General features: G+C 47.7%; 1 protein-coding gene across 1 annotated transcript in view; it reads right to left on the bottom strand.

The window, feature by feature from the left end:
• Positions 1-8,158, bottom strand: part of CPEB3 (cytoplasmic polyadenylation element binding protein 3) — a 54,989-nt gene extending 46,831 nt beyond the window's left edge. Inside the window, 2 exon segments of the mRNA XM_069980116.1 lie at positions 7,219-8,024; positions 8,142-8,158. Of these exon segments, the coding sequence (XP_069836217.1) occupies positions 7,219-8,013 (795 nt within the window). The 5' untranslated portion in view covers positions 8,014-8,024; positions 8,142-8,158.
• Positions 8,159-18,640: the final 10,482 nt, after the last annotated feature.

The raw sequence follows: 18,640 nt of genomic DNA, 5'->3' as shown, positions 1-18,640 counted from the left end.
TGCCATGGCTACAGACTACAAACACTCCCACAGTGTAGTCTGATTCTGCAGTCATGCTCATTTACTTCCTATGCCAGTTCTACCATCTATTTTCTGCACATATACATATCTTGCGCAAAAATGGACAAGACCATTGCCCCATAGAATTCTATCGGTTCTGTACAGCGCACAGATAGAAAGATAGAGTCATGTATACATGGCAAAGCATAAGTTGATGGCTTAGAACAGGAGTGTCAAACTCAGGCCCTCCAGCTGTTGCAAAACTACAATTCCCATCATGCCTAGACAGCCAAAGCTTTAGCTGTCCAGGCATGATGGGAATTGTAGTTTTGCAATAGCTGGAGGGCCTTAGTTTGACACATGTGGCTTAGAAGGTCCATGCGGCTTTGTACTATGGACTCATGAGCACAGGATATAACAGTACGCTGCTTAGACCAGTTATCTACCGGTCAGCTCTCTCTCATGCTCAGAGCTGCAGACATGGTCGGACAGCGGATACCTTCTATCTGGTGGTCAGTAATATTCTAAGTTTCTCAAACATCAAATATTCATCTTTATTAGTAACAAGAATCATCGACACTTACAAATGTAAAAGCCCGGCGCTGCGGTCAGATTATTGATTGTGGAGAAGTCTATTACTATGAACAATACTGCAAGATGCTAGTGGTCTAAAAATAGTAGTCATTGTTCAGCAGACCGGCCGTGTCCGCAGTATAAACCATTGTCTTATACACCGACTACACATTAGATCACAGCCCCCTCAGGGGACACAAGTTTGGCGTTAGAAGGCATGAACACCAGCATAGGTAAATTATGGATGATCTTCCGATCACAGATGCTAGACTCCTTATGTGGGTCCCGCACCGGTGAAACAACTGACATTAAGCCGTGGCTCCCAGTCGCTGTCCATTTTAACGTCTAGCATTGCATTGAGATCCTAGCTGCCAGCTAGGATCTTATTTTAAGTCTGGCACCAACCTCCCACCAGAAGTACAATAATGTCGCAATGCAAAGGGTTAACATGTTTCCACACAAGCTGTGGCATTATTAAGAGGCTACTGGGCTATACTTCATTGTTATGTTGTTCAAAATTTACGCTCCATTCAACCAATGTGTGATAGCTGTGTGTTTGTAAATTGTAATTGTAAATTAGGTTTTCCTTCTAAGCTTAGGTGTTAAAGGGAACGTGCACACCTCCCGCTTTGCCATTGCTTGACTAGAGTCTTGCACATCAAGCATGCAGGAGAGGGAGGAAACATACATGCTGCAGCTCAGCACCACCTCTGACACTCAAGCTTGGAATGAAAACATGATTTTATAACTTTGCAAACAGCCAACAGCTACAGGACTTGTTCTCTCTCTGTCAGGTATCTGAGCACGACAGAGGTGGCAAATTGCCTTTAAGGCTATGTTCCCATACAGTATTTTTGCTCAGTATTTTGTAACCAAAATCCGGAGTGGATTGTAAACACAGGAAGGCTACGTTCACACACACTGTTGAAATTGAAAGCATGGCCACCGTTTAATGACAAATTACCGTTATTGTAAAACAACGGCCATTGTTTTGAAATAACAGCCGTTAGTTGCCATTAAAATCTCACTAAATTTCAACAGCATGTGAACCTTTCTGTGTTTTCAAATCATTTGACAGATCCACTGTATGTCTTGACTATGTATCTGCCTTATAGATGACGTTATAGGAAACACAGCCATGATATAAAGGACACGGTAAGGACGTGACCGATTACGAAACATTAACTTTCGGGTAAATGCGACTTCACACGTGTTCTCTGGTTGTAAATGGAAAATAGAAACACAAGGGGTCAAGAAGGATCAGCACGTCATGTAACCGAGCCCTATACATAAATGAGCAGACGGCAGGGAGTGACATAGAAGGCCTGGATTATTTACTAGCTTGATGTAGTTTGCATAACAAAGAGCGACACGGTAGAATTCCCGTAATATACAAGCTAAATCAGCTGTATTTAGTTGTTGCTAGTATTGGGAGTATATGAAATTACATGTACACAGTCAATAGAAGTCAATAGAAGCCCCATAGGCTACGATAACCAGTGATACAGTATTGCAACCCAATGTGATCACTGGTGGAGCCCCGGTCTACTATGTCCTGGGACATTGAGCGAACGCAAAAATCGTAAAGAATTACTAATTTTTGAAGAGATTTGATCATAAAAGTACCCTTTTACATGAGTCGATTCCTTTGATTGGCGCTGGATTAAGTCTTTACACGGTCAATCAATTACAGGTCAGGCCGCACGGATGATTTCTTCATTCTCTGCACATGCCATTTTTTGAACTGGTTCCCGCTCCCGCGTATGGCGCCGATCTATTACTGAGCACTGGCTGGATGAGAAGCACTTGAGGCGGGCCCAACCGACCCCAGTGAGACGATCGGCCCTCCCCTGTGTGATGCGGCTCCATTGATTCTGATGGAGCCGCATCATAGAGGGGAGGGGCTATCGTCACACTGGGGGCGGGTGGGCCCACCTCCAGTGCTTCATGTCGGGCTGGTGCTCGGTAATCAACCGGCGCCGAACGCGGGAACCGGGCCATGGTTCAAAAAAAGGACTGCGGCACCAGCATCCCTGTGTCGGCACCGGTCTATCCATGTAAAAACCACGAAAGCAGTGGTACATTCGCTTTAACCCCAACGTATGAACAAGGCTTTACATAGGTCAATTATTGGAAAATAGAGCTTCTACGAAGATTAAGTCGTCTGATAATCGGCTTGTGTAAAGGAGACTTGGGGCTGCAATCAGACCACATTCGAGGTCCACGTCAGGCTGTCCATTGGCCACACGTCTTAAAGGGGTACTCCGGCCCGGGGGTATTTTTCAGCTATAGCCGGGGATGGGGTGGTTATGGACGACGAAGGTCACTTACCTTCCCGGTTCCAGCGCAGGGTCCTGTGACGTGACGTCTCAAGCCAGCTCAGCCATTCAGTGGCCATAGCAAAGTCCCGCCTCAGCCACTGAATGACTGAGCCTTGAGAAGTCACGTCTCATGCGGCACCTCACACCAGGAAGCAGCCACGGGACGGGTGTACCGGGTGGCGCGATCCAGGACCCCGCACCGGAACGGGGTAGGTAAGTGACCTCCGCCATCCATAACACCCCATCCCCGGCCATAACTGAAAAATACCCCCAAGCCGAAGTACCCCTTTTAAAGGGATGTCGAGGTACAGCCCAACATGTTGCGGATAGGCCTATGGACTGAATGTAGTCTTATTGTGACTATGCTTAGTTACTGTTAGGGCAGGTTCACACTGAGGAATTCTCGGATAATAAAGGGAATAATATCATACAGCTGTTTCTCTGCACGGCCTATTTATTGCCCCATGTGCTTGGGGTGGTCGGGGTAACTTGCAGCGTCTTTACTTTGCTATTGATACTCTGTGGGGGGGAATTTATCAAACATGGTGTAAAGTGAAACTGGCTCAGTTGCCCCTAGCAACCAATCAGATTCCACTTTTAATTTTCCAAAGAGTCTGTGAGGAAGGAAAGGTGGAATCTGATTGGCTCAGTTGCCCCTAGCAACCAGTTTCACTTTATACCATGTTTTATGAATCTCCCCCTATATGTTTAAGAAAGTCTGGTCAGGTGTACAAATGTAATTAATCAACACCTCAGGTTGTAGAGCTATGAACAATCCCGAGCCCAGGCTATCAAGCTTTATAGGACTCTCTATTTTAAGAAGCCTCCGTATGAGACAAAAGTATTTTTATTGCTGTAAGTCATAAATACACTGCTGTATATGAGAAATATCCACTGAAGTTACAGAAACAGAGTGCCCGGGTTATCAGAAAAACCCTCCGCAGACTGCTTACACAGCATGGTTATTAATATCCTGCATTCTTATAGCGATCATGTATTACACAACAGCGTACGCTGAGAATTAAAGGGGCTCTCGGCGTAAACAACAATACACAAGGTAAAAAGATCACTCAAAAGGAAACACTGAATGTCTATTGGTCATGTGGTTTAAGGCACAAGCCGTGACCACAAGGGCTGCCATACGCTCAGAGCTGGCGTAGGTTTCCCTCCGGGTGCTCAGGATTTATGTAGAGGCAGTGCGCTTCTACATAAATCTGCGCACTGTCGGCGTTGCAGGAACATTTGGCGCAATAATAAATGTCCCCCATAGTGTTTTCATAAACACCGTCCCTATGTGACCCTGACAGTTTTATATGTCGTTTCTCACAAAGGATTCCTTTTTATATGATAAAATACAGTGTATAGATTAGTGAAATCTCCTGCCGCCGCTGAAAAGATCGCTCTGTTCTATCCCAGTTTGCAATCTGACACCAAAGTACAATTTCTCTGATTTTAAAGGCCATGCACCTGCTGGCGGCCAAAATATTTATCTCCTGGAACATTCACACAGTTCGGTCTGGGAGCGGCCACCACAAGCAGGTCTTATGCCAAAACCAAAATGGGATCCTAAATACTGGAAGGGTCATGTGCAGGCACGGCCTGATAGCAGTCTAAGGGGCCACTCAAACATCCGCAAAGCACTGTCTGAGCACGGAGAGTGTTTTGCGGACCAGACAAACACCCAGCATAATTATACTTGGGAGATGTCTGTCAGTTCAACAGCGCTAAAATGCGTATTGCTCCACAGCAGGAAAAAGTGTGAAAGCCTCCTGAACAAGCAAGTCAGGTCACGACCTCACCAATGTCTACACATGGCACAGGAGGTGCCAAATATGCGGCCCTTCAGCTGAGGCAAAACTACAATGCCCATCCTGCCTGGACAAAGATTTCCAATATTGCCTTAGGGTGGTATTAGACGGCCGATGCCTCCTGTAAGTGAGCGCTGATCTGCTAGACTGGCACTGGTTTGAAGAAGATGTACCACCAGGTACATCCTCTTTAAGCTGAACCGACAGATCGAACAGCGCCGTTTTTCACACCGTGGCCCGGTTCCCGTGAACAGCGCCGTTCTATGCACTGGAATCGGCCGGACAGCCCCCAGTGGGAGAGAATTCCTTTAGAATGAATGGAGTCGCGTCATACAGGGGAGGGAACTCCCTCCCACTGGGGGGGGCGGGCGGGCCGGCCTCCAGTGCTTGAGCACCAACCGCTTCCGGTGCATAAAACGGCACTGTGCACGGGAACCGGGCCGCGGTCCGAAAAACAGACTGCGGCACCGGCTTCCAGGTGATGGCGCCATTCGATCCATCGGTTCAGCTTAAAGAGGATGTACCTGGTGGTACATCCTCTTTAAAGAACTTATTACACGGCTAAATAATCGTTAAGCAAGGGATACATATATATATACTGTATATTGTTATCGATGTCTGTGCAGCCCCTGCCCAACTGTATACAGTACCGGTCCACAGTCCCAGTGTTCTCCTGCCCTCTGCTCGCTTCCCGAAGCTGCCGCTGTAGTTTCACAGCCGTCTCTGAACTGACAGGCTGCTCAGCCAATCACTGTCTGTGACCGCCGTGGCCAGTGATTGGGTATGCAGCCTGTCAGCTACATCGGCGGCTCCAGGAAGCGAGCAGAGGGCAGGAGAACACAGTGAGCATGGAGAGGTAATGTATACAGTTTATTTCATTTTTTTTCACACAATCTTCAGCCATTGGCCACACATCGCTATTACATGATTTCATCCAAAGAAGTCAACAGGATCTGTAAAAGCTGCATGAATATTACACAAAATCCATTTCTTATTTCGAACAATGCATCTAAAACGAACCTGAATATCAGCCACTGATTCAATATGTATATTTATACCCACGCGAACAGGCCCTAAAGTGTTTGAAAACAGCAGTGATGCTAAGTAAAATAAATTAAAAAAATCAATTAACAGATAAAAATCGCAAAATCGTTGGCGCAGTTTTTGTCCATTAAGTCCTGCCAAGGGCTACAGAAATTTGGCCATGACATGGGTCACGTGGCCAAAGATGGTGGTATCACACTGCTGGTGCTGCATCACCACTAATGTATGACAGAATTCACAGGATCATACAGTAAATGCTAATAGACAAAAAAAAAAAAACTATATGGAAACAATAACGAAATGGTGATCAGATACGGACACATTCCTATTACCATCTTTCTTCATAGAAGCCAATGGGTTTATTCCATTGGCAAAACAGATGAAAGTAGCATGTTGAATGGGGTCACGTTACCACCCTACAGTCACAAGGATGGATTTCCACTATGCCATTCACTTACATTGGCAATGTCGCAGCACAACATGGCGATTTGTGGCGACCAAAGTCACCTCACCTGTACGCCTACATACCTATTCTACCACCATTACACACAAGATGGCTCTAGGAAGGGATTCCCATCATAAAGACGTATCCTGCGTCTCACCTATAAAGGGCAGGTAAAAAAAAATAATCATAAAAAGGCCACGTATGCCAAGTGAGCAGATTAAGCTAAATGTCAAGAGGACGCTGCTGTAGTGAATGGCATTTCAGCACTGCCTTTATCCAACAGCTGTTACAAGGCTGCACAAACATCGCCTCTATACAATGCGGTAACACTGTCCGTGCCTGCTGTCACCACTGATACTATGTTATACTACAGGACCAGGGTCACAGTGAAGACAACCAGGCTTGTATCCATACTCCCACATTGTTCCGTTGCTCAGACACTGTGTTAGATGTCGCTCATTGTGTGACACAAACACAGAAAAGTGCAAACTATACAATAGCAATACCATAGTCCTAGTATACTGCAAAAATATGCAAAACCTCCAATGTCTCCCCTAGCAAAGGAGGAAGAAATGACGCAAGCACAAGAACGGCGTCCGCAGAAGCCAGCGCTGACTGTATTATTGTTATAATTCACAATGGAGCAACTCACCTTTATTCTCACAACACAAACCCGGCCATTTAAAAGGTGAAAATATTCACAGAGGGTGTAGATATGGTGCAGGTTGCAGGCTGGCGCACGTATTAAGGCTGCAAAGTCGCAAAGGCCACAAACTAGTAAAGATAAGGCGCCCTGACGTGAACCATCTCCATCGCCTATATAGCGGACTCAGCAGGCATGCGCCATTTCTAGTTATACTGACCGGGATCTTGCAATGCAGAACGCTTAACCCCGTCCTTGCCAGTAAAAGGTTTCTAGTATGACACACACAATAAATATATATATATATATATATATATATATATATATATATATATATATATATATATATATATATATATAGATAGAACAAAGACTATTGGGTACCTGCAAGGGCAAAAGGTTATTGCCGTTGTCCGTCCTGAAAGCGTTGTCCTCCACCCAGGATTTGGGAGCTAGAGGTGAGGCGCGGGGGAATTTGGGTGGCGCAATCACATTACTGGAGAAGGGTTTTTTCAATGGGGAAATTGGATTGAGCGGCGAGGGCACCCCAACCCCCACACCGACTCCTACCCCCACTGCCCTGCGGGGGTCTCTGCCAGGCTGTAGACCACCCCAGGGGTTGGAGGGGTTATTCCAGGCTGCATTCTGCTGGTTATTCCAGCTGGAAGGGGACGGTGATGAAGAGGAGGAGGTGGAGGGTTTGTTGGTCAGGATAGCCTGGTGGCTGTAAGCGTTTCTCTGGTTATAGGGGGGCTGGTTATTGGGGCTGACTGGGGATCTTCGCTGCTGATGCTGAGGAGTCTGATGAGCTAGCCCCAGCTGGGGGGAGAAGGTGCCCCCAAAGACAGGGTGGTGGTGCGGGAAGTTCTGGAATAGCATGGTCCCATTGACAGGGGGGATTCCTTGGAAAAAGCCGTCATCCACAGCATTGCTGGAACCTCCAGTGGACCAGGTGCTTCCAAAGGATGGGGAGAGGGAAGGGCCAGTGGGGGGCTCCTGGGGGAAGCTGAGACCAGGCAGGATGGGGGACTCCATCTGCATCTTCTCCTGCAGTGTTGGGGTGTCAGGGCTGGGGGGGTCTTCCGAGCTGGGCTCTTGCTGCTGGGGTGTGGGGGCGCACTGCTGCCTCTGCTGCTGCTGCTGGGATTGGCTTTTGTCCATCAGTAAGTCATCCTGCATGGCGTGCACAGCTGAAAGACGAGAGAAAGCACAGGAGGTTAGGAGAGAGTCACCGGGCACGGTGCCGCCTGTCAGCCCCCGCCGCCGGTGCCCCGTGCGCCCTCCCCGGCCCAGAGCAGCCACATTACACGGCTATTCCGCCACGTCTCTGCGCCCAGCACCGGAACTCTGCGCCTCACAGCACTGGCCGCCGATTCTGGTTCCTGTTATGTGCAGGCGCCTCCTCCTCCCGGCGGCCGCCCCGCGCCATTACCATACGTCAGTACACACTGCGCGTCCTTCACAAGGTTACCGGAGCCGGCCGGACAGCCGGGGGGAGGAGGAGGAGGGGACCAGGCAACCGGGGGGCAGCTACTGGCAGCTGTACATGGCCAGTCAGCATCAGCATCAGGCTGCACCCCACTATATATCATCATCCACCTGCACCCCACTATATATCATCATCCACCTGCACCCCACTATATATCATCCTCATCAGGCTGCACCCCACTATATATATCATCATCCACCTGCACCCCACTATATATCATCATCATCCACCTGCACCCCACTATATATCATCATCACCCACCTGCACCCCACTATATATCATCATCATCCACCTGCACCCCACTATATATAATCATTCACCTTCACCCCACTATATATTATCATCCACCTGCACCCCACTATATATCACCATCCACCTGCACCCCACTATATATCATCATCCACCTGCACCCGACTATATATCATCATCCACCTGCACCCGACTATATATCATCATCATCTACCTGCACCCCACTATATATCATCATCATCTACCTGCACCCCACTATATATCATCACCCACCTGCACCCCAATATATATCATCATCCACCTGCACCCCACTATATATCATCATCCACCTGCACCCCACTATATATCATCATCCACCTGCACCCCACTATATATAATCATTCACCTTCACCCCACTATATATCACCATCCACCTGCACCCCACTATATATCTCATCATCCACATGCACCCCACTATATATCATCATCCACCTGCACCCCACTATATATCTCATCATCCACATGCACCCCACTATTCATCATCATTCACCTTCACCCCACTATATATCATCACCCACCTGCATCCCACTATATATGATCCTCATCAGGCTGCACCCCACTATATATCATCATCCCCCTGTACCCCACTATTCATCATCTTTCACCTGCACCCTACTATATATTATAATCATCCCCCTGCAAACCACTATTCATTCTCCTCAAGCTGCACCCCACTATTCATCCATATTATTTACCTGCACCCAACTATTCATCCTCATCATCCACCTGCACCCCACTATTCATCCTTATTATTCACCTGCACCCCACTATTCATTCTCATCATTAACCTCCACCCCATTAATCATCCACATCATCAGGCTATGTTCACATTTTGTAAGAGACCGGCCGCCGCTGAGTTCTGATGCGGGGGCATCCATGCGCGCTCGCATCAGAACTCCCCACTGCACACAATGGAGCGTGCGGACAGAGCCACACACTCCATTGTGTGAAGTGACAGGGTTTTCTGTGGCTGCTATTCACTGAATAGCGGCCACAGAAAACTGACGTGTCAGTTTCTTGTGGCACAGCTAGGGATCCCGACCGGAGTGTATACTATGGGGGATATTTATCAAACATGGTGTAAAGTGAAACTGGCTCAGTCGCCCCTAGCAACCAATCAGATTCCACCTTTCATTCCTCACAGACTCTTTGGAAAATGAAAGGTGAAATTTAATTGGTTGCTAGGGGCAACTGAGCTAGTTTCAATGTGTGTGCTGTATAGATCATGGCCGTGATTTCTACAACACATACGTTGTGTGAACATAGCCTCAAGCTGCAAGCGACTATTTCTCCTGGTCCCCATGATGAGGCGTTGTATTTATCACCCCAAGAATAACACTGCTGACACATAAGCCTTACACATGTATACAGTCACTAAGTATATAACATGGCAGGAGGTTACTAGATATACCATCCCTGTGACTGTGCACCCCACTATATATACCCTGCCTGTATATGTGCACCCCACTATATACCCTGCAGTATATGTGCACCCCACTATATACCCTGCAGTATATGTGCACCCCACTATATACACCCTGCCTGTATATGTGCACCCCACTATATACACCCTGCCTGTATATGTGCACCCCACTATATACCCTGCAGTATATGTGCACCCCACTATATACACCCTGCCTGTATATGTGCACCCCACTATATACCCTGCAGTATGTGCACCCCACTATACACCCTGCCTGTATATGTGCACCCCACTATATACACCCTGCCTGTATATGTGCACCCCACTATATACCCTGCAGTATATGTGCACCCGACTATATACCCTGCAGTATATGTGCACCCCACTATATACACCCTGCCTGTATATGTGCACCACACTATATACCCTGCCTGTATATGTGCACCCCACTATATACCCTGCAGTATATGTGCACCCCAATATATACACCCTGCCTGTATATGCACCCCACTATATACCCTGCCTGTATATGTGCACCCCACTATATACCCTGCAGTATATGTGCACCCCACTATATACCCTGCCTGTATATGTGAACCCCACTATATAAACCCTGCCTTTATATATGCACCCCACTATATACACCCTGCCTGTATATATGCACCCCACTACACTGGATATACCCTGCCTGTATATATGCACCCCACTATATATACCCTGCCTGTGTATGTGCACCCCACTATATACCCTGCAGTATATGTGCACCCCACTATATACCCTGCAGTATATGTGCACCCCACTATATATCCTGCCTGTATATGTGCACCCCACTATATACACCCTGCCTGTATATGTGCACCCCACTATATACACCCTGCCTGTATATGTGCAGCCCACTATACACGATATACCCTGCCTGTATATATGCACCACACTATATATACCCTGCCTGTATATGTGAACCCCACTATATAAACCCTGCCTTTATATATGCACCCCACTATATACACCCTGCCTGTATATATGCACCCCACTACACACGATATACCCTGCCTGTATATATGCACCCCACTATATATACCCTGCCTGTATATGTGGACCCCACTATACACCCTCCCTGTGAATGTGCACCCCGCTACCCTTCCTGTGCACCCTACTATACTCAGATGCACCCCACCTTACATACATACTAAGTTGCAGCAAACCATTCATGTATTTTCTTGCTTCTCTTTACACTCCTCACCCCCATACCCTCTGATGATAGGGATATAGTTACAGGGGTATCCTCCGGAGATGGTGGTCAAGACATGCAGGTGCTGCTGTATGCAAGGGAATCTGTCGGCGCTCAGACAGGACCCGGATTGCTGCCAGTATTATATAGTTGACAGCACCATAGTGGTCATGGTACCTGGAGATTATCCCTCCATGTAGAGGAAAATGTGCAATCCTCTTTCTGTTAGTGTAACCAAGTGTCATAGAGGAGTTGTGGCTCTCCGGCCTCGCCGCGCTCTGTCACGCCTCCTCTTTGAAATTATTATTATTAGATGAAATTATTATTATTAGATTAAATTATTATTCAGACGTAGGAGGAACCTGAGAGCCACAACTCCTCTATGACACTTTGTTACACTATGAGGGTGCGTTCACACGTACAGGATCCGCAGCAGATTTGATGCTGTGTTCAGTTATTTAGATGAAATCTGCTGCGGATCCGGTACGTGTGAACGTACCCTGAAAAAGAAAATTGCAGATTTCTGCTACATAGAGGCCACTATGTAGCGGTCACCTATAAAACACTGGCAGCAGCTCCGCTCGTGTCCAACCTCTGACAGATTCCTTTCTCTCACTTTGTGGTCATGTTGCAATTTTTTGCTATATATTTTTTTACACCTACAGCAAAGCACTTTCCTTTCCCCAATGTAGCAACACCACTGTGACACGTAACTAACCCCAGAGAGATTGTGTCTGCTATATGCAGATTTCCAAAATAATAAAAAGGGAACATATGTTTCCCTTCTGTCTGTGCTATCATCTTTATTCTATGGGAGAATGGATCTCCCTAAGTGGGGGGGGGGGGGGGGGCGTCCATAGCTTCTTCTGCAAACATGCAGATTTGCTACTGTACCATAAATCATGCCACTATGGTATATGGAAGAATTGTCTGGGTCTATGGAGATTTAGGAAAGGCAAATTATGGCCCCATACATCACAGAACTTGTATACAGCTGTAATATGCCCAGGTATATAGACTCTTATATGTCACGCCATTGGGGGTGCATATGTATTCTTGTATTCACACACATAGAGGTTCATGTACTATCACAGTCAGTCCGGATGAGTGCAGCTAATGATAGTGTTGTTACTAGGACCGAATAAGCATGATGGCAAACAGGAACGGCATGCTAATAATAGGTGTGTACTATTAGTGAGTGTTCCCACATATCGCAGCCATACAGTGACTAAATACTGCCGTCATATGTGCATCACAGTATATATTACAGGTTGAATATAATGTATGGGTATTACACAAATAGAGGGTTCCTTCTTTTGCCTAGGCAGATTAGTAGATAGGACAAAAATAACATCTTCTAGGGGTTAATAAGTGTACCCCCGGGTAGTGAAGGAAAGCTGGAAGGGACTGGAACTGGATGGTACCTGAAGGGGTTATTGGTCATATCCCCTGTTGTATTGTGTAATGATGGGGGTAAAAAGGGGACCCCCATGGAAGGCATTTTCCCCCGAGTTGGGATAACGTCAAGACTCAAGGGGAGAAGGCCTTTTCTGGGTGATGGACTGGCCGCCCAGCCAAACAGTGACTGGAGTGGTGTCCCGCCCCAGTCACTGACTGGCTGAGTGGCCAGTCCATCAGTCAGGTGGTGACGTGTCAGCTCTGGAAATCCCGCAGCCCGGCGGGGGTCCCACGGCCCCGCCACTCACCACGGGCACAGGGAGAGGTAAGTTCCTAATCCTGATCAAATTCCCCCCTGCCCCTGCCAGATTTTAAAAATGGCCGGACTTCTCCTTTAATGGGAACCTGTCACATTGCACAAGCAGTCTGATCTGCTAGCGGCATCTAATAGAGCAAGAGATGCTGAGCAAAATATACAGTCTTGGTGTCCAGTGGGCGATCCTCACTTCTCTTTCCTAATGGTTGCCCGTCTTTTATTGACACCATACGGTATGTCAGGCAGAAATTAGGGCGGTTTCAGAGTCAAGAACTGCGCTGTTTTTGGCTGCAGGAACATGCCCTAAGGTTGTGTTTAGACAGGTCTGATGTGACCCACATATACAGTATATACACATCAAATCCAATGACAATCCGCCTCCACTGCTCGCATGCTTAGGAAATATAACATATGGATTCCCAGAACATACCCAGTAGCGGTCTTTGGCACCAAGCACCCCAAGCAATCGCTTGGGGCCCCCAACATCCAAGGGGGCCCCCACGCCCCCGCTCTTCTCTTGTGCTCAAGACCGCTAGACAGGTTCGCTGCCCTGCTTGCTGCTGTGATTTGAACTGTAACTATGAGCACTCGTAATGAGCGCTCACAGTTACATGCAGCAGCAGCACTGACAGGGCGGGAGCCATTGGCTCCCTTCCTGTCAGTCACTCTTGTGGCCGCAGGAAGTGTTTTCCCTCCGGTCACAAGTGGCTGCTCTGTCCTTGTGGTGTCGGTGCTCCAGTGACACCACTGGAGCATCAGAGCCAGGACAAGGGGAGCGCGGCCTCTTGTGAACGCAGGGAAAACCCTTGCGGCCACAAGAGTGAAGAGAAGAGGAGACGCCTGGACCCAGGTGAGTATAAGTGTTTGTTTTATTGTGTTATATACTATATGGGAGGGGGAGCACACAGGGGCCTGTGTAACTGAGGGAGCGCACAGCGGGGGTCTATATAAATGGGGGGAGCACACAGTGGGGCTATATAACGGGGAAGACACAGGGGGGCTATATATAACTGGGGGAGCACACAGGGGGGCTATAGACTACTGGGGCTTCACAGAGGGATCTATATACTACTTGGGTCAGCACACAGGGGTCTATATACTACTTGGGGCAGCAGAATGGGGTCTATATACAACTTGGGGAGCACACAGGAGGTCTATATACTACTGGGGTAGCACACAGGGTGTCTATATACTACTGGGGTAGCACACAGGGTGTCTATATACTACTGGGGTAGTGCACAGGGGTCTATATACTACTGGGGTAGCGCACAGGGGTCTATATACTACTGGTGGGGCACACAGGGGGTCTATATACTACTGGGGGAACACACAGGGGTCTATATACTACTGGTGGGGCACACAAGGGGTCTATATACTACTGGAGGAACACACAGGAGTCTATATACTACTGGTGGGGCACACAGTGGTCAATATACTGCTGAGGCAGCACACAGGGGGTCTATATATAACGGGGGGCACACAGGGGTCTATATACTACTGGGGCAGCACACAGGGGGTCTATATACTACTGGAGGAGCACACAGAGGGTCTATATACTACTGGTGGGGCACACAGGGGGTCTATATACTACTGGGGGAACACACAGAGGGTCTATATACTACTGAGGGGAGAAACAGCACTGATGGAACAGTGAGGGGAGAGACGGGACTGATGGGACAGTGAGGGGAGAGACGGGGGAGAGACTGGACTGATGGGACAGTGAGGGGAGAGACGGGACTGATGGGACAGTGAGGGGAGAGAAAGGACTGATGGGACAGTGAGGGGAGAGACGGGACTGATGAGACAGTGAGGGGAGAGAAAGGACTGATGGGACAGTGAGGGGAGAGACGGGACTGATGGGACAGTGAGGGGAGAGACGGGACTGATGGGACAGTGAGGGGAGAGACGGGACTGATGGGACAGTGAGGGGAGAGACGGGACTGATGGGACAGTGAGGGGAGAGACGGGACTGATGGGACAGTGAGGGGAGAGACGGGACTGATGGGACAGTGAGGGGAGAGACGGGACTGATGGGACAGTGAGGGGAGAGACGGGACTGATGGGACAGTGAGGGGAGAGACTGGACTGATGGGACAGTGAGGGGAGAGACGGGACTGATGGGACAGTGAGGGGAGAGACGGGACTGATGGGACAGTGAGGGGAGAGTCGGGACTGATGGGACAGTGAGGGGAGAGTCGGGACTGATGGGACAGCTACATATAATGATGAATGCGTTATAGATAATGATAGAGCAAACAAAATAGTCCAGTATATGCAGCAATGTGACTGCTGCTGGTGGCGGAGGGGTTAATCCTCTGGTGTGGGCAGCAATGTCACTACTGCTGGTGGCGGATGGGTTAATCTGCTGAGGGGGAGGGGGGGCATTATTCCTCCTAGCCGCTATAAGATAAAGGCCAGGCAGCAGAAGCCGGGGCTCAGTCCTCGGGGTCTGCAGAGAGATAGCGTTATGTGATCACGGTGCTGCAGTACAGCAATGCAGCACTCCCGCATCAGCCGCTGGCATAGTAAACACCATACCCTGAGGCCCCACAAGTGCACTATGACAAAGTCCTGCGTAATGAACTCTAACATATTTTTCTAGTTTTGCTATCCATTTAACCTTTGAAATGCCCCTAGCAGATATGCTGAAAAATGCTTTATCACCCCAGCTGAAATATGTGACAGTGACACATGACTTCTAGCAATGTGTATGCACAGGCATGTAGCGGAGGATTTGTTTGTTTGCACCGATGTCATCCCAGCAAATGTAGAATACATCAATTGATGGGAAAAGAAAGTATGTCAGCAAGCAGGAAATTCTAACTACTATATATATATATATATATATATATATATATATATATTATATATGCGCAATGCAGCTAGTTTAGGACTGCACTGCATTTAGTCTATTTAGCCCATTCTTCTTGGTATATACAGGTCCCTGCAATCTGTACAATAGGGGGCTGTGGCGCTCACCTCTGTGATTAATCCGTACATAATGGTGATCTTGGTAGAATAGTTCAGTCCAATTCAATGAATTCAGCAGGATCAAGTTTAGTGGGCCCAAAAGATAAAGATAGATGCAAATCTTTTGATTAGAATATTTCTATATCGGTTCCACTTGATTTTGGCTAAAATATCGACCAAAAAGAGTTATAAAATTAGGGCTGCATACTGACCGAATGACTACGTCACCCCAGCCGGCGGCACATGGGCGTACTATGGCCCCATATACACATGTCCTCATACGGCCACAATGCGCAAGCTGACATGACAGACCTGTAATCAGTCAGGTCAGTACTTACCACAGCCGGGGGTAGATAGATTGGGGTACACTCATCTAAGACTGATGCTTGTTGCCCCTGGTAACCAATGACAGTGCAGCTGTCACGTTCCCCATATATATACTGCAACAAGGCCATTTATATTTGTAAATGTTTTTATGGTCCCTCTGGCATTTCTTTTTTATTTATTTTTTATTTTTAAATTAACGTGAATAATAACCATAGTCATCCTTAATAAACCGATTGTCAATTCATCAATTCACACCTGAACAAGTAAAAAGCCAAAATCGGACCTCATACCCCCAGAACAATGGGGAATACCCCCCCAAACATGTATGGATTCTTCCAGAAAGGAGCATGCCTATCACTTTCTACAGTGTCAGGCCATGTTCCCACTGCTTTTAACAACGGCCGGGTCACAGAACAGATGGTGTTACTGAAGATCATCCCTACGGTTATAGAAGCACCGGCCGGATGATCTTCATGTCTGGGGAATTCGGACGCAGGTGCACCCGTGTGCGTCCGCATTCCAATTCACCATAGCACACAATGGAGAGTGCGGCCGGAGCTGCACTCTCTATTGCGTGAACTGACATGTTCTCTGCAGCCGCTGACATGTCAGTTTTTCGTGCGGCCGGATGGAATCCCGGACGGAGTGTATACTGTGTGTATACACTCCGTCCAGAATTCCATTAATTCAAATACAATGTATGTTAAGCATAAATCATGGCCGTTGTTGCAGTTTGTGATTTATGCTAAACATACGTCATGTGAACATGGCCTCACTATGTAAACACAAGTCTTCTGATCCCAGCCTGATCACTGACTGCAATCGCTCAAGCACTTTCCTTATCTCATCTATTGGGAATATTATAAGTAGAGGGGCCCGAAGAAACCATGAAGACCCCCGCACTGGACAACATCTTTGGATCACTTTTTACCAACACAACCACTGCGACCAATGACGTCCATTGTGTTGTGATGCCATCTCATACAAGATCACAGTACAGACATATATAGGCTACCTGAGGGGTGTTTCTATAGAGAGTGTGGGTACAAAGGACCCAGCAGCTTGAGTGAACCCATACGGTGTCTCCTATATATGAAGACTAGTACTATAAATGGTGCATTATAGCCGGGGCCCTGCGGCAGATTTTGCACTGAGCCCAGCATCTTCAAGTTATGCCTCTGGCTACCTCCATCAATATTAAAGGGGAACTATCAGCAATCTAACCTGCTGATAGCCCCCTATAGGCTCGGAAAGCTGAGGAGGAAGGTATGTGTCTTACCTTTCTCCTCAGCGCCGGTCCCACGCTGTAAATTGGAGTAATCTTCGCTCCGGTGCACTGTTAGGAACGTGTCATCCTTCTAATGATAATCAATGGAGGGGACAGGCCGGATGACGCAGCAGTGCTCCTAACAGTGCACCGGAGCAAAGATTCATCTAACCTACTGATTGTTGCACTTTAAAGGGATTGCCCAGAATTAAAACAGCGCCACTCTTATCCGTAGCTTGTGTGTGGTATTGCAGCTCGGTGCCTCTGAAGTGAATGGAGCAGAGTTGTATAGCGTCATTCCAATTATGCAGTCCACACGCTTTGAGCAATTTAGCATGGGGAGACACAGTGGGTAGTCGGGTTGCCAAGGCAAACATATGATGCCCAGCAAGTTCCATTAATTAGAATTGTGCCCAGTGTGAGCACTTCATACTGCATGCAACCGCATCACTGGAGGTACACTTTAAGGGCATGTCTACACAAACCTCTGCTGGCCCCATAAACCCGCTTATTCTTCGGGCGGACGGGGGAATCTGCGAAAACATAGAATGAAGCCTATGGGACCAGTGGAGATGCGTGTGGCCACGAGCAGGGGCGAGCTGCAGAATCCGCAGCGGGTGACCCTTCAAGATTCCGTAGTGTAGACATACCCTAACAACGCATACAACTTGGAAACAGGTCAAGTGTGATGCCGTTTTTGGAAGAAAGCAGGGTTTTTTGTTTTATTTTTGAATCCTGGATAATCCCTTTAAGTAGCAAGAGGTAAAAAAAAAAAAGTAACACTACACAACACAGAAAGGGACATTTATTAAGTCCCGTGTTTTCTGCTCCGGACTTAAAAATGTCCCCGCAGCTCCGACAGTACGGAGATTTATGTAGAGGCGCGCTACCTCTACATAAATCTCGTGCGCACCAGGAAACCTACGCCAGCTCAGAGCTGGAGTAGGTTTCCTGGCTATTTTTTAGTGATACAAATTATGAAAAAAGTGGACTCTGAGTCTGCCCCTCCCCGACCCCTGGCGTATCGGGTGGAAAGTGGCCAGATGTGAATATTTATTTTGCAAAACGGCCATTTGCGAATCAATTGATTGGCATCT

The sequence above is a fragment of the Dendropsophus ebraccatus genome, chromosome 8 (genome assembly GCF_027789765.1).
Source record: "Dendropsophus ebraccatus isolate aDenEbr1 chromosome 8, aDenEbr1.pat, whole genome shotgun sequence".
NCBI classification, from domain to species: Eukaryota; Metazoa; Chordata; class Amphibia; order Anura; family Hylidae; genus Dendropsophus; species Dendropsophus ebraccatus.
The sequence above is the reverse complement of the archived record's forward strand: the minus strand, read 5'-3'. Positions and strand labels throughout refer to the sequence as shown.